At 34.5% G+C, this 15,228-nt stretch overlaps 1 protein-coding gene across 1 annotated transcript in view; it reads right to left on the bottom strand.

Annotated features, from left to right (window-relative positions):
- LOC125665872 (integrin alpha-8-like) overlaps positions 1-15,228 on the bottom strand; it is a 50,739-nt gene that overhangs the window by 26,087 nt on the left and 9,424 nt on the right. The window contains exons 4-5 of the mRNA XM_056150981.1: positions 6,576-6,755; positions 4,130-4,181 (exon numbers count right to left, since the gene is read on the bottom strand). Coding sequence (XP_056006956.1) covers positions 4,130-4,181; positions 6,576-6,755 — 232 coding nt within the window. The remainder of the gene's footprint in view (positions 1-4,129; positions 4,182-6,575; positions 6,756-15,228) is intronic.

Here is a 15,228-nt window from a genome sequence, read left to right on the forward strand (position 1 = left end):
CTATGTCCATAGTAGATTGACCATATGACCTCAAATCAATAGGGGTAATCTAATTCTTATGCTGTACCAGTGTACCAAGTTTGGTATCAATTAAGCAAATGATTCTTAAAATATAGGAGACAATATATTACTAAGTCCAGTTTAACCCTTGACCTATGACAATATGAACATAAATTTCATAAGGGTCATCTACTCCTTATGATGTACCAGTGTACCACGTTTGATGTCTATAAAACAAAGGCTTCTCAAGATATTAAATAGACAATGTTGTCCTATGTACGTACATATATTAGTACATATTGTGTATCACAAGTGTTCATCTCAAAAGCTTACAAAAGGTGATCGGTGGGGTAATAATATATTTTGGATAAATTTTGATTCTGTATAAAATAATGTCATTTGGGGGGGGGGGGGGTATGTACATAAGATCTATACAAGCTTTCTACAATTCAGACACATATGCACACTATTGTGTAAGCATGGGAATTTAACTGGGATTCGAATTGACAGGCTACACATATAACATGGCTACGTCAACGAACGAAATCATTAAAAGCTGCGAGTTTTCGGATCGCATGGGGCTCTATTGAATATTTGAAGGTACTGTATGTTTGGACAGAAGTATAGTAGGAAAATATTAGGAAAATATGTTAGGAATCTATGTGATGGCAATTATGCAAGAACATAACGATACAAGGTCTCAACCGTGCGCATTTTTATGTGCGCCGTAAATTGAAGATTTTAAAATGGGTGGATCTGCAGTACTCGGATCGGTCCTTGTATCTTTTTCAGAGAGCTACAGTTCTGCAGCTACCCCAGTATAGAATTCCTCTTAAAGGGAAAGGCAACCCTAACCACATTGTTGCTCTTATGAATAAAGTATTACTGATATCGTAAATGACAGTCTTTAACAACAAATATCCTTGCTAGACGATTAAATCAATATCAATTTATCATATATTTTGAATTACCCACCGTTAAGAGAGAGTCCATTGAAGTTTTTTGTTTTTGTTTTTGTTGTTTTTTTTGTTGTTGATAATTTCATCATTTATTAAAAAGTATGCATACTATTTGGGATAAAATATCCTCGGATACTCCCTCTTAATTCTCACCAATGGTGCCAGGGGCCCATTGGATTGAATGTATTTTATTGTAATATTATTTTATAATAGGCATATATATAATTTATATGAAAATACGTCCATTGAAGTTTAATTTATGACGTCACACCGTTGGTTCAGGTGTATTTCATCAGCAGCACTGTAAACATGTCAGTCACGAACAGTTAAGTTTGGAGCCGTATAGCTTTGAGTCCGTTCTTTCGCAAGAGGGAATTTTAAAAAAAGAGACGTTCATTCGAGTTGCAGACCAGGCAGACGGTACACGTTTCTTCATACAAATTTCCGAACATCAGCTTGTCATTACGCAAATGATGGATCCACAGTTTACATAGTCTTTTCTTTTCAGATACTTCGTTGGGTCAGGAATTTAAAATAAAACGAACCCCAAAACAAAGAAACAAAAAAACAAAATAAAAAAAACAACAAACACACATCCCCATTAGTGCAATTAACTGCTTGACAGGAAGCATCAACCTATTCATTCGTAAAATCTACCATATCACATCCAGGGGTCCGTGTTTGCCCAACTATCTATTTTGTATTGCTTGTAGGAGTTATGAGATTGATCACTGTTCGTTATCTTCACCTTGCATGCACACCTTAGAATCTAATCAAAACCAGAACTGACGGTGTGACGTCAAAATTATTGATTTTTGTGGTCTTGAATTCAAAAGAGTTCCACACCATGGAAGCCTCTATAGATGGCGGGAATTTCAATTTTTAAAGTTTTAGAATTAGTACTGCAGCTTAACTTGGCCGTATATCAACAGAATAGTATGACAATTCTTTAATCCTATCATGTATCATGTAAATTTATTTGGGGTTGCCTTCCCCTTTAAATGATAGTACACCCATCCAACTCCCGATTATTGAGAATAAGTTTAAATGACGTGTATTTACAAGAATTAGCCAAAATAATTTGAGTTTAAACCAAGCAATAAGCGATTTATATGATTTCAGCGTTAGAATAGAGGGGTATCCCCGAACTTCAGAAAAACTACCTCCGTGAAACAAAATGAATTTAGCATGAAGATGTTCATCGAGTTTTCCACTAAAAAAATGTCACTTTGAAATTTTGTTTCACGAGGGCATTGTTTGTTTGTTTGTAAATTTCAAAAGATCGAAACGATTTCACTGATGTCATTTTAAACTTCACCTGTATGTTATTAATTTTCCATTGTTACTTAAGTTCTATTGGTTCAGTGGATAAGGTCGTAGAATGTAAAGTGTAAAGGAGTCATCTTTTTTAACGACCGGGTTCGAATCCCTCACGGACACATGATTTTTGTTTTCAATATTACGTTTTCCATCTAGATTTTTTTCTTAATTGAAACACACTTACAATGTGCCGAGTTTATAATAAAATTCCAACTTAGACACTGTTTAGTTTGTGAATGGCAGTTGCAACAACACGCCGAACACAGCTTATGATACCTGTGCTTTAAAAGTCAAGGCTGTTAAAGAGAATTGTTGGGTTTTAAAGCTTTGTAAGAAAAATGTCAAACAAGGTAAATAACTGTTAAACAGTTTGAATGAATAAGACAATATGTATACCATAAAGAAAATTACTATGGTAATCAATGTTTTCAGGTGCATGTACTTGAAAGGAGGAATTTTGTTGAACTTTATAAATGCGTATTAAACTTCCCATATTTTGTTTTTTGGTCAGAGTTATGTACAGATGTTTGTAGAAAATAATGCATACGAGTATAAGAGCTTTTAGACTGTAGTATTATATAATATTAAATATTTGATAAACTCGTAACCCTATACATTGTGTTTAATACTCAGAAAAATTAAAACAATTTAATTTTCACGATTTCAAAAATTATGTTTAGACTATGTACGGACACATAAAATATATTAGGCTTGCCCTTTGTACTGGGGAATCCCACAGGTATGTTAATGGCAAATACGCAAGAAGAGTTTGAATAGGAATGAAGGTAAGTTCTACACCACTTGTGTTTAAATACCAGGCACAAAGCTTCGATTAGGGAATATTACCGCTTCTGTGCAACACCCTCTTTGTCCCGTTATCCAAGATGCGGATCAGAGTTATTCAAAAATTCAATTGTACCTGATTCCATAAAACATTGGAATATATTAAACGTAGATGCCAGAGAAGCCATTTCAATCAACTCATTCCGCAAAAATATAATAACAGAAATCACAAGCCCGCCATAATACTTTTCTTTTGGAAAACGATTCATCAACATTATTCATACAAAACCAAGGCACAAATGTATTACTTCAGTATGATCTTTATAAGCGTGATTTTACAAATACTCCATTTTGTTCATATGAACATAACAAAGATGTATATCATTTCTTTCTTGTAAAAATTACTCTAAAGCTAGAAAAACAAATTAAATCGCCTTTTTATGTTTGACTTGATCAATATTGATACAAATCTATTATTGTGTAATCCCGTGGGGATTCGGATTAGAATAGGTCCTCAAGTACCCCCTTCCTTGTCGTACGAGGCGACTAAATGGGGCGGCCCTTTGGATGATACCGCAAAAACCGAGGTTCCGTGTCACAGCAGGTGTGCCACGATAAAGATCCCTCTCTGCTCAATGGCCATAAGCGCATAGGCCTAAATTTTGCAGCCCTTCACCGGCAGTGGTGACGTTTCCACATGAGTGAAATATTCTCGAGAGGGACGTTAAACAATATACAATCAATCAATCAATCAATCTATTATTGTGCGGTGATGTTAATTTGTCTTTGCAGACTAATACAAATATTTTTTTTCAGTCGTTCACAAATTTATAGAAGAAACTGGTAGGTTCGTCTAATTATTGTACATTTACCTGTTAATTATTATCTCGATATATTGTTATACTTTTAGGACTGGTACATTATATGTAAGTTGTTAGAACTTGTCTCTTGGTTCCAATCCTTTTGATTTGATCAATAAAATATGATCGAAACGAATCAAATTTTCAGTAAGATGTGAAATTCCGGAAACAGTTACAGTGTATGGAGATCTGCCTATGAATAATTACCATCATTCCCACAAGCGTTTGGTCCTCCAAGAATTATGCTTGAATCTTCGCTCTACAATAGAATATAATGAATGTAGGGGTTCATGAACAAAACTGTTCACCTGGGTCGCCTTGAATATGAAAAAGCATTACTAGTCTACCTGTTTCATGATTCAGACAAATTGCTATATAAGTGTTGCTAACGTAAACAGTTTGAGATTCCTGCAGGAAATAATTCGACCTCTAGTCTAGATCCACATCAACACGGGATCAGAGGTCCTAACACAGGCACTTACTAATACCGTGGTATAAGGAGGGGTGACCCATGTTTGAAACAAGTGCTTGTGGTTCCTAACGTTTTTAACCTACAACTATTTGAATAATATTGACTGAAATGACATTGGCTTAAATGATATTGACCGGTATGATATTGACTTAGATTAAATCGACTTGAAATGTTGCACCTGACCACAACCTTAGCCACGAGTGTCACCAAACAAAGCGAACCGACACTATATCTGACTTCCAGGATTTCGTTCAGAAAATGTAAGGGATTTGTTGTACTTGAGATCTTCCTCATGTATCAAGGACTACATGTACAACATAGTTAATGATGTATCAAGGACTACATGTACAACATAGTTAATGATGTACCAAGGACTACATGTACAACACAGTTAATGACGTATCAATGACTACAACATAGTTAATGATGTATCAAGGACTACATGTACAACATAGTTAATGACGTATCAAGGACTACATGTACAACATAGTTAATGACGTATCAATGACTCCAACATAGTTAATGATGTATCAATGACTACAACATAGTTAATGACGTATCAATGACTCCAACATAGTTAATGATGTACCAAGGACTACATGTACAACACAGTTAATGACGTACCAATGACTACAACATAGTTAATGACGTATCAATGACTACAACATAGTTAATGATGTATCAAGGACTACATGTACAACATAGTTAATGATGTACCAAGGACTACATGTACAACACAGTTAATGACGTACCAATGACTACAACATAGTTAATGATGTATCAATGACTACAACATAGTTAATGATGTATCAAGGACTACATGTACAACATAGTTAATGACGTATCAAGGACTACATGTACACCACAGTTAATGAGGCATCAAGGACTACGACACAGTTAATGACGTATCAAGGACTACAACACAGTATATGACGCATCAAGGACTACAAAACAGTATATGACGCATCAAGGACTACAACACAGTTAATGACACATTAAGGACTACAACACAGTTAATGAGGCATCAAGGACTACGACACAGTTAATGACGCATCAAGGACTACAGCACAGTTAATGACGCATCAAGGACTACAACACAGTTAATGACGCATCAAGGACTACAGCACAGTTAATGAGGCATCAAGGACTACAGCACAGTTAATGACGCATCAAGGACTACAACACAGTTAATGACGCATCAAGGACTACAGCACAGTTAATGACGTATCAAGGACTACAACACAGTTAATGATGCATCAAGGACTACAACCAGTTAATGACGCATCAAGGACTACAGCACAGTTAATGACGCATCAAGCACTAGAGCACAGTTAATGACGTATCAAGGATTACAACACAGTTAATTACGTATCAAGGACTAAATGTACAACACAGTTAATGAAGTTTCAAGGTCTACAACACAGTTAATGACACATTAAGGACTACAACACAGTTAATGACACATTAAGGACTACAACACAGTTAATGACGCATCAAGGACTTCAACACAGTTAATGACGCATCAAGGATTACGACACAGTTAATGACACATCAAAGACTACATGTACAACACAGTTAATGACGTTTCAAGGACTACAACACAGTTAATTACGCATCAAGGACTACAACACATAGTTAATGACGCATCAAGGACTTCAACACAGTTAATGACGCATCAAGGATTACGACACAGTTAATGACACATCAAAGACTACATGTACAACACAGTTAATGACGTTTCAAGGACTACAACACAGTTAATTACGCATCAAGGACTACAACAGAGTTAATGACGTATCAAGGACTACAACACAGTTAATGACGTGGACGACAAGTGTTGTATAATCTTATTTAAGGAAAGGTTGATGAGCTAAACAGTTATACAGGTAAAATATTGAATCATATCGTATTTCAAATACTCAAATATTCCTCCTTGTGGATATAATCTATGCACCGGTATATTTCCTTTTTTATATATATTTACTTTGTTGGCTCTAAAGAGGATTACCATGGAAACATTAGCCATTTTGGTTCATTGACTATCTAAGATCAGCATTTTAAAAAAATCAATATAATATTGCGTTGTCTAAGAATGTAAAATAAAATCATAATGATATTGCCTCTACTTATTTCAGCGTGGCCAAAACTTTAGAGCAGACGTAGAATATGACAAATCTTTACCTCAGCTGTTACGGAAAAACCATACATCCCTCGTATGTGATGTTTCCTGTTTTCATCTATGCGGCCCCTTATGTTAAGATATTTATCAGATGGTTGCCGAGACATATTTCTAAAAAAGACTTCGCATCCTCCTGTCGTTATGTCACTATCCAAGGTATGTCCTCTGAGCGGAGAGCACGCCTGTAAAGAATAAATTATCCAAGGTATGCCCTCTGAGCGGAGAGCACACCTGTAAAGAATAAATTATCCTAGGTATGCCCTCTCAGCGGAGAGCACGCCTGTAAAGAGTAAACTATCCAAGGTATGTCCTCTGAGCGGAGAACACGCCTGTAAAGAATAGATTATCCAAGATATGTCCTTTGAGCGGAGACCACACCTGTAAAGAAGAAATTATCCAAGGTATGCCCTCTGAGCGGAGACCACGCCTGTAAAGAATAAATTATCCAAGGTATGCCCTCTGAGCGGAGACCACGCCTGTAAAGAAGAAATTATCCAAGGTATGCCCTCTGAGCGGAGAACACGCCTGTAAAGAATAAATTATCCAAAGTATGCCCTCTGAGCGGAGACCACGCCTGTAAAGAATAAATTAATCAAGGTATGCCCTCAGAGCGGAGAACACGCCTGTAAAGAATAAATTTGAAAACTCTCTCTCAAATCACAGTGCATTCCACAAAAGATCAGGATAAGTTCACGCTTCTAAGTCGATTATGACTGACAATATTCTGGAACACAAGGTAACATTATTACAACGTACTGATGCTACAACTTTATTTTATAAGCCATAGAGGGGTTTAAGTAGTAGGTGAGGGCTAAATCATGTCGCTTCTCTGGGCTTTCAGTCGTTCAAGTGTTTGAAGTTATAATGATCACTCGTTGAATGCTTCTTTTATTGCGTCGATCCCAAGGTCCACACAGAAAATATATAAGGAAGGTTAAATCGGATACTGTGATGAATTCAGCTTGCGTATGTCTAAGCGTACGTTTTCACCGGCTGCTTAAATAGCTAGAAAACGCGACCTTTATTTATAGATTGGAATCTCCATGTAACAGGATAGCACGTGACCGTACACATGGAAGGTACATGCTTAGCATATCAAAACATTTTTTTGTGATTTCATTCTTTTGTTCTCATAGTCTTATATTTCCAATACTGGATTGGTTATAGTTCAATATCATTACATTACAATAAACCATGGTTTAATGAAAAATGCATACAATTACGAAAACTTTATTTACGGAACCTGAAATTCTTCAATAATGTGCATTCTCATTTTAACAGCTGTATACTTGTGACTTCAAAACGTTATTACAAAAATTATGATAGGAAGCGTGAACATGAACATATACGATATAAAATTGAATACTTAATGAAAGAAAACCCTAAAGATTTCTACACGTTGTTTAGAAAAAAGAAAGGGAACTCATTCTCAAGTCCTGATATTTCTGACTTTAATGAATATTTTCTTTGTCAAATCAAAACTATCTACTTCCTCAACTAGACCGGATAGAGATGGACAATTCTGCGTATCCGGAATAGAATAGACCGATCACAGGAATAGAGAAAAATCACCTGGAAATGACAATCTGTTAAATGAACATTTTCGTGTATTCAAGGAATGTCTAGTAACTAAATACCCTGTTAAATTATCTACTTTAGGTTTTTCTTTTTCATCAGGGTTCCTTCCCAACATTTAGTCAGAAAGGATTATTTTAAAAGGACAATCATCATGAGGGTAACAATTATAGATGTATTACACTATTAAGTTGTTTCTCAAAATATTTACTGCTATACTGAATGATAAATTAAAGTATTTAGTAAAAAAAACATGATTTGATTTCTGATGCCCAATAAGCTGGATATAGTACAAGTGATGCTATTTGTGTTTTACATTGGTTAATGGTAAGACGAACTCTTCCAAAACGTAAAAAAACTGTATTTTTGCTTTAGGGATTATCAAAAGGCTTTTGATAAGATCGATAGAAATATGTTATTTTTTAAATTATCAAAATATGGAATCGATTGTCAAATGTTAAATGTTATTAAGTCAATGTATTCTAATATAAAAGCAGGTGTAAAACACAAGAAGCAGTTGTCAGAGTTTTTCAGATGCCAAGAGGGTTTGATGCAGGGAGAAACACTCTCCCCTAGCTATTTTCCTTCTATATAAATGGTTTTGAAATAGAATTAATTGAAAACATGTATATACCTGTAGAACTTATAGAAACAGCTTTATTTTTGATAATGTATACTGATGATACTGGTTTTTGTTTTAGACGGAACAAAGGCTTGCAAGATATGCTTAACGGTTTGTATCCATATTCAACTAAGTGGAATATAAGCGTGAACGTAGATAAAACTAAAATTGTAGTATTTAGAAATAGTGGTATATTAAAACAGAATTATTTTTGGAAATATGATAATGAAAATATTTATATCGTAGATAATTTTAATTATCTTGGTGTTACTCTGAATTGCAATGGTAAATTTAATAAAACAAAGTGTTTTAGCATCACAATGTCAAAAAAGGCCCAAGTTGTTCGATTCCCCGTTGAGTTGAAGTGGTTTTTCGGTTTACTGGCTGCCACAGTAAGAAACGATTGTATGAACCTAACCAATGAATGAGAGGGGAATCCCCCCCACTCCCGAAAACAAAATTTAAAAATCGATTCAAGAACAGAAAAAGAAATGGGCAGGTTGCTTTGAAATATGTTACTGTATACATGTATATCATAGAGACAGCAGTAAGAAAACAACCTGGAAAAAAGATATATCAAATGTAGAATGTAACAAAAAAATGGAAGCACTTTTAAAATGTCATTTGTATATCTTCAATGTTTTTATAACATCTATAATGTACAAGGTCTGAAAAATGCTAAGTAACAGCTGTGAGAGGAGTTGGTTACACAGTAGGTACCATGCTTAAAAAATGACAAAGTTCAACTACATCATGTACGTGTACATTTTTCAAAGAATGTCCGATCACTTCCAAAAAAGACATATGCACATCTCCAATACTTCCATAACAGCTGTACAAGGTCTAAATGATGTCAAATAAAGAGGAGTTGATTACAAAAATAGGTACCGTCTATTCAACACATGTTTAAAAATGACTAAGTTCAACTTCACGTAAATTTTCGCAAAATGTGAGATCACTTTAAAAAAAAACGCATGCACATCTTCAATGAATCCATAACAACTGTACAAAGTTTGAGGAACGTCAAGTAAGAAGTGCGAGAGGAGTTGGCTACACAAAATAGGTACTGTCTATTCAAGATATGCTTAGAGATTACTAAGTTCAACTACATGTGTCGAGTCACAGTCACCAAACACTGCTTTTACCTAAGCTAAACCATCTGTTTATTACACTACCAAATCCTGATAAAGATGTATTGTCTTTTCTGAATAACGTTTTTTTTTTAATTTATATGGAATTCAAAGATTGACAAGGTCAAGAGACAAATTGTCACCCAAGATTACTTTTAAGTAAAAAAGGTGGCATGAAAATTGTTGAGGTGAAAAATTTTATAATGTCTTTAAAATGTTCTTGCATTAAAAGATTAACAGTCACAAACCATGGGTGGATATTTTTTTGGCAGTACATGGCAATGAGGTGGTAAAAAAAAAAGAATGATTTTGGAGATAGATATATTATCTATACTATTATAAACCATAGCAATGATTTTTGGCGTGATGTTTTTCAATCATGGTTAGCAATGATTCGAGCAATGGATGAAAAGTATTCCATGCAAAAACTCAGTTCTATTCCAGTATGGCATAACACAAATATGTGTGTTGGTAATAAAGACATTTCAATTATGTTAAAACATGGTATCAACATGGTGTGAAAATAATTGGAGACTTTTTAGATGAAGATGAAATTTCTTTATTACAAGATTTTTCACAAAAATTTAGACCAGCAAATGTATGTACAATGCAATACAACAGTATTACCAGTACTATATCTAAGTTTTTAAAGACTTTGTGTGTTAAGAGATCATATGTTAAAACAAGAGGCCCATGGGCCACATCGCTCACCTGAGTCACCTTGGCCCATATCTGAAGACTTTCCATATATATTTGCATGTAAAACCTTAGTCCCTATTATGACCCAAACTACCCTTTGCAAACTTGAATCTACACTATGTCAGAAAGCTTTCATGTAAATGTCAGCTTCTTAGGCCCAATGGTTCTTAAGAAGAAGATTTTTAAAGCTTTTTCCTATATTTGTATGTAAAACTTTGACCCCCTCCCCCACTTGTGGCCTCATCCTACCCCCTGGGGGGCATGATTTGAACAAACTTGAATCTGCACTATGTCAGAAAGTTTTCTTGTAAATATCAGCTTTTCTGACTCAGTATTTATTGAGAAAAAGATTTTAACTATATATGTGTATGTAAAACTTTGATCCCCCTTGTGGCCCCATCCTACCTCCGGGGGCCATGATTTCAATAAACTTGAATCTGCACTATGTCAGAAAGTTTTCATGTAAAAATCAGCTTTTCTGGCTCAGTGGTTCTTGAGAAGAAGTTTTTCCCCATATATTTGTATGTAAAACTTTGATCCCCCCCTTGTGGCCCCATTCTACCCCCGGGGGCCATGATTTGAACAAACTTGAATCTGCATTATGTCAGGAAGCTTTCATGTAAAAATCAGCTTTTCTGGCACAGTGGTTCTTGAGAAGAAGATTTTTAAAGATTTTTCTTATATATTTGTATGTAAAACTTTGATCCCCTATTGTGGCCCCATCCAACGCCTGGGGCCCATGATTTGAACAAACGTGAATCTGCATTATGTCAGGAAGCTTTCATGTAAATCTCAGCTTTTCTGGCTTAGTGGTTCTTGAGAAGAAGATTTTTAAAGAATTTGCCTATATATTTCAATATAAAACTTTGAACCCTATTGTGGCCCCACCCTTACCACGGGGGTCATGATTTGAACAATTTAAAATCTACACTTCCTTAAAAAGCTTCCACATAAGTTTCAGCTCTTCTGGCCCTGTGGTTCTTGAGAAGAAGATTTTTTAGTGACCCCACCCTAATTTTGCTTTTCCTTGATTATCTCCCCTTGGACGGGGGTCTGACCCTTCATTTGAACAATTGAGAATCCCCTTTACCCAAGGATGCTTTGTGCCAAGTTTGGTTGAAATTGGCCCAGTGGTTGTTGAGAAGTTGAAAATGTGAAAAGTTTACAGACGGACAGACGGACGGACGCCGGAATACGGGTGATCAGAAAAGATCACTTGAGCTTTCAGCTCAGGTGAGCTAAAAAAATTGTACACCATTTATTCATTTTTACTTTGAATTTATACTGTTGAATGATAAATGTTCCAAAGTGTTATATGATATGATAAATAGTAATGATCTCATACCCAAATCAATTCAAAAATGGAACACTGAATTATCTGTACATTTAGAAGGCAATATTTCTGTCAAAGAGCTGTTTAAAGTTTGTTTTAAAACAAGTATTGATACCCAAGTTCAGTGGTTGCAGTACCAAATTCTTTACAAGCTTCTTCCTACGAAATATTACCTCAAGAAAATAAGTATAATTTCAGATGACTGTTGTTCGTTTTGTAAAGAAAATGTAGAAACAATGCAACATATGTTTATGTCTTGTTCTTACACTTTAGCACTTTGGAATAATCTTAGCATGCATATTTTCAGAAAAACATTTTAAAAAAATTGGTTTTAATGTTAGTAATGTTATTTTTGGTGAAACGCCTCTCAGTTTGTGTAATAAACTTGTTAATTTCATAATTCTGTATACCAAACAATATGTTTTCAATTGTTCAAAACAAAACAAAACTCCTCATATTACTGGGCTGATACATTATCTTTCTTTCAAATACAAAGTTGAAAAATTTGTAGCAATTAAATCATGTGAAGTTTTGAAATTTGACAGACTTTGGGAAAACTGCAAAATTATTTTTGATCTGTAACCTAGAATAAGAAGTATTCAACCAATAATGCTGAACTAGTAGTGTGAAAGAGTGTGAGAATGTATAAAATGATTAATATGTATCTTCATTACTATTACTGATGATTATGTGAATATGGAAAAAGAATAAATTATATAATATATTATATAAAAAAGTTCAACTACATGTACATGTTATTCTTTTTTAAAATGTCTGATCACAGAGTCTAATTTATTTATTTATATGAAATTACACAATGATATATCATATTCACCTTAACAATGGTCAACAATAGAGGTCATGAATTGTTCATATCTTAAAGCTATATGTACCATATTAAACAGTATTTTGTTGGATGTTTTCTTAGAAACCCAGACCAAACTTTTGTCTGTATGATAAACTATGAAAAATAATAAAATTTGACAATTTTGACAAATCATATAGGGTTGTACTGGTCTACTCAATGTAAGGAGAAATGGCGATTTTCTAAAGTACATATATTCATTACGGAATGACGTTTGTGGTGGATGTCCGCAAGCGCACGAGAAACATATTATAAGAAACACCATGCATGCCACGAGAGATGATGACTTCGTTTACTGTATGTAGTCGTACTGAATGATAACTCCCCTCCAGTGTTCAAAGTGGTACCATCTACCCTATATCCGTCTGTGTGTCTTTTATCGCTGAGCGCGTCCCGCAGGCCGTCCACGCTTTTACGTCACCCAAACTTCCGCCATAGGTCGTTTACACACAACTGTGCGTAAACTGGTGCCCTGTTGACCTCGCTTCTCTCGTGTGTTTGTGTGCAGCACCAATCAGCGGGGAACCAGTTTAAACTGTGCGGAGACGCAGAGGACTATGGGTAGTATGTTACGTTGCCATGTAATTGTAATTCCGCGTGCAACGTCACGTAATGATGAATATTTCGAAATTGAGCGTCCACCATCCAACTCGGAGAATACAGGGTTAAATAGAAAATACCTTGATAACTTTTTAATCCAATTGAATTAAATAGCATAATTTGCATGAAATGTATAAATTATATAGCTTGATATATAATTTTTTTTTAAATCCTACGATAATATCAAAATATTTCAAAACAATAATAGAAGTCATTTTGGTGTCGAAAATTTTTGCTGCAAAATTGTGATTTACTATTTCAATGACAGAAATAAAATAAGGTTTTTAAACTTCAGTTATTAATATTCATGTTAGAAAATCTATCCAGAGGATCTGAATGAAGCAAAATTACATTATTGTCTTCCCGTACACAGAAAAAATGATTTCTATATAATGGTATATATTCAATAGAACTGAAATCTTTGTTTTGATAAAATCTTAAACTTAGTTTTGATTTTATCAATGACTATGGTGAAAGTTATATACACAACTACAGCACATTTTTACAACAAAATAAATTTCTCAGATCTAGAGCTAATATAACTTTAAAAGGCATAGGCTATATACATTGTAGATTTAAGATAGATATCGTTTATGAAGTTGCACTGAGCTTTTGAAATGCAAAATGACATTCAAACTTGTGGGCATCAATATTTTGTTGCCAGATTCCTACTGACAATTAAGTTGATGTGACAGGGGTTTCTACAGTCTCGTTTAAAGTCAGCATTTCGCAAATTCTATGGTCGTTATAACGATGTAATTTACAAAAATACAACCTCTTGAATATTGTCTGACATACGCTATGCCAATTATTTGTAAAATATGTACAAATAGGTCTAGCACTAAATCTGCAAACGAATATACACTGCAAATTATATGTTTATTCTTTTTTGGCTTGCTAATCAATGAGTTTCATAGGCGCCTGGGTCAAGGATATTGCACTATAACTAAGATGTAAACAATGGAGGAAATGCGAATCACGATTCAATATTTTACATATTTTTATGTTTCAGGAAGCTTAACTACATGTGTCAGTACCACAGAACACTTTATCCACGTTTTAGAAAATGCCCTATCCCTGTGATGTTACGTTTACTGTATTATAAAAGTCAATGTTACGACAAGCGCTTTATAATAATTTATTACATGATATGTACATTGTACAAACACATGGACCAATAAAAGTTTTTTTTAATATATTTTGGATGAACCTGTGCTGTGATGATGCAGATCTTGAAAGTAAGTAATAGGTAGAAAACTGTCCAATATGTCAGATATCGATTGGTCCGAGACACGAAAAAAATCAAGAACATCGAAAATATCAGATGAATATCGTAAGTAAAACATATCGATGTGTCAGATCGTTGGTCTCAGGGGGGGGGGGGGGGGGGGGGTGGCGTCCTTCGTTGAGTGAAATGTATATAAGTAATATAATTATAAATCTTCATAAAATGCTAAATTATGGGCCTAGTCAAAACTAATATAAGTATAAGTATAACTAACACTGAACACCTACATAATTTTATACTGATCATGTTGTACACCAATCGCAACTTCTCGGCTTGTCGGAAAGGTCCGAGAATAAGAGATTGGTTGTATGATGGTGTCTCGCTTCGCTCTGGAAATTTCCATAAGGCTGATTCAAGATTGAAGAAACGAACAGGCATATTTTATGTATTCAACAACTATCAAAACTTATTTCTTCTATAATATCAAAATCAAGCATCGATAAACAACGGATTTACTACATATCGTATTATCTTAAAAAACAAAATAAAACTGGCCTAGATCCGCCACTTTACTCTCATTATTGCTATTTCAGGGTAGTTTAT

The sequence above is a fragment of the Ostrea edulis genome, chromosome 10 (genome assembly GCF_947568905.1).
Source record: "Ostrea edulis chromosome 10, xbOstEdul1.1, whole genome shotgun sequence".
NCBI lineage: Eukaryota > Metazoa > Mollusca > Bivalvia > Ostreida > Ostreidae > Ostrea > Ostrea edulis.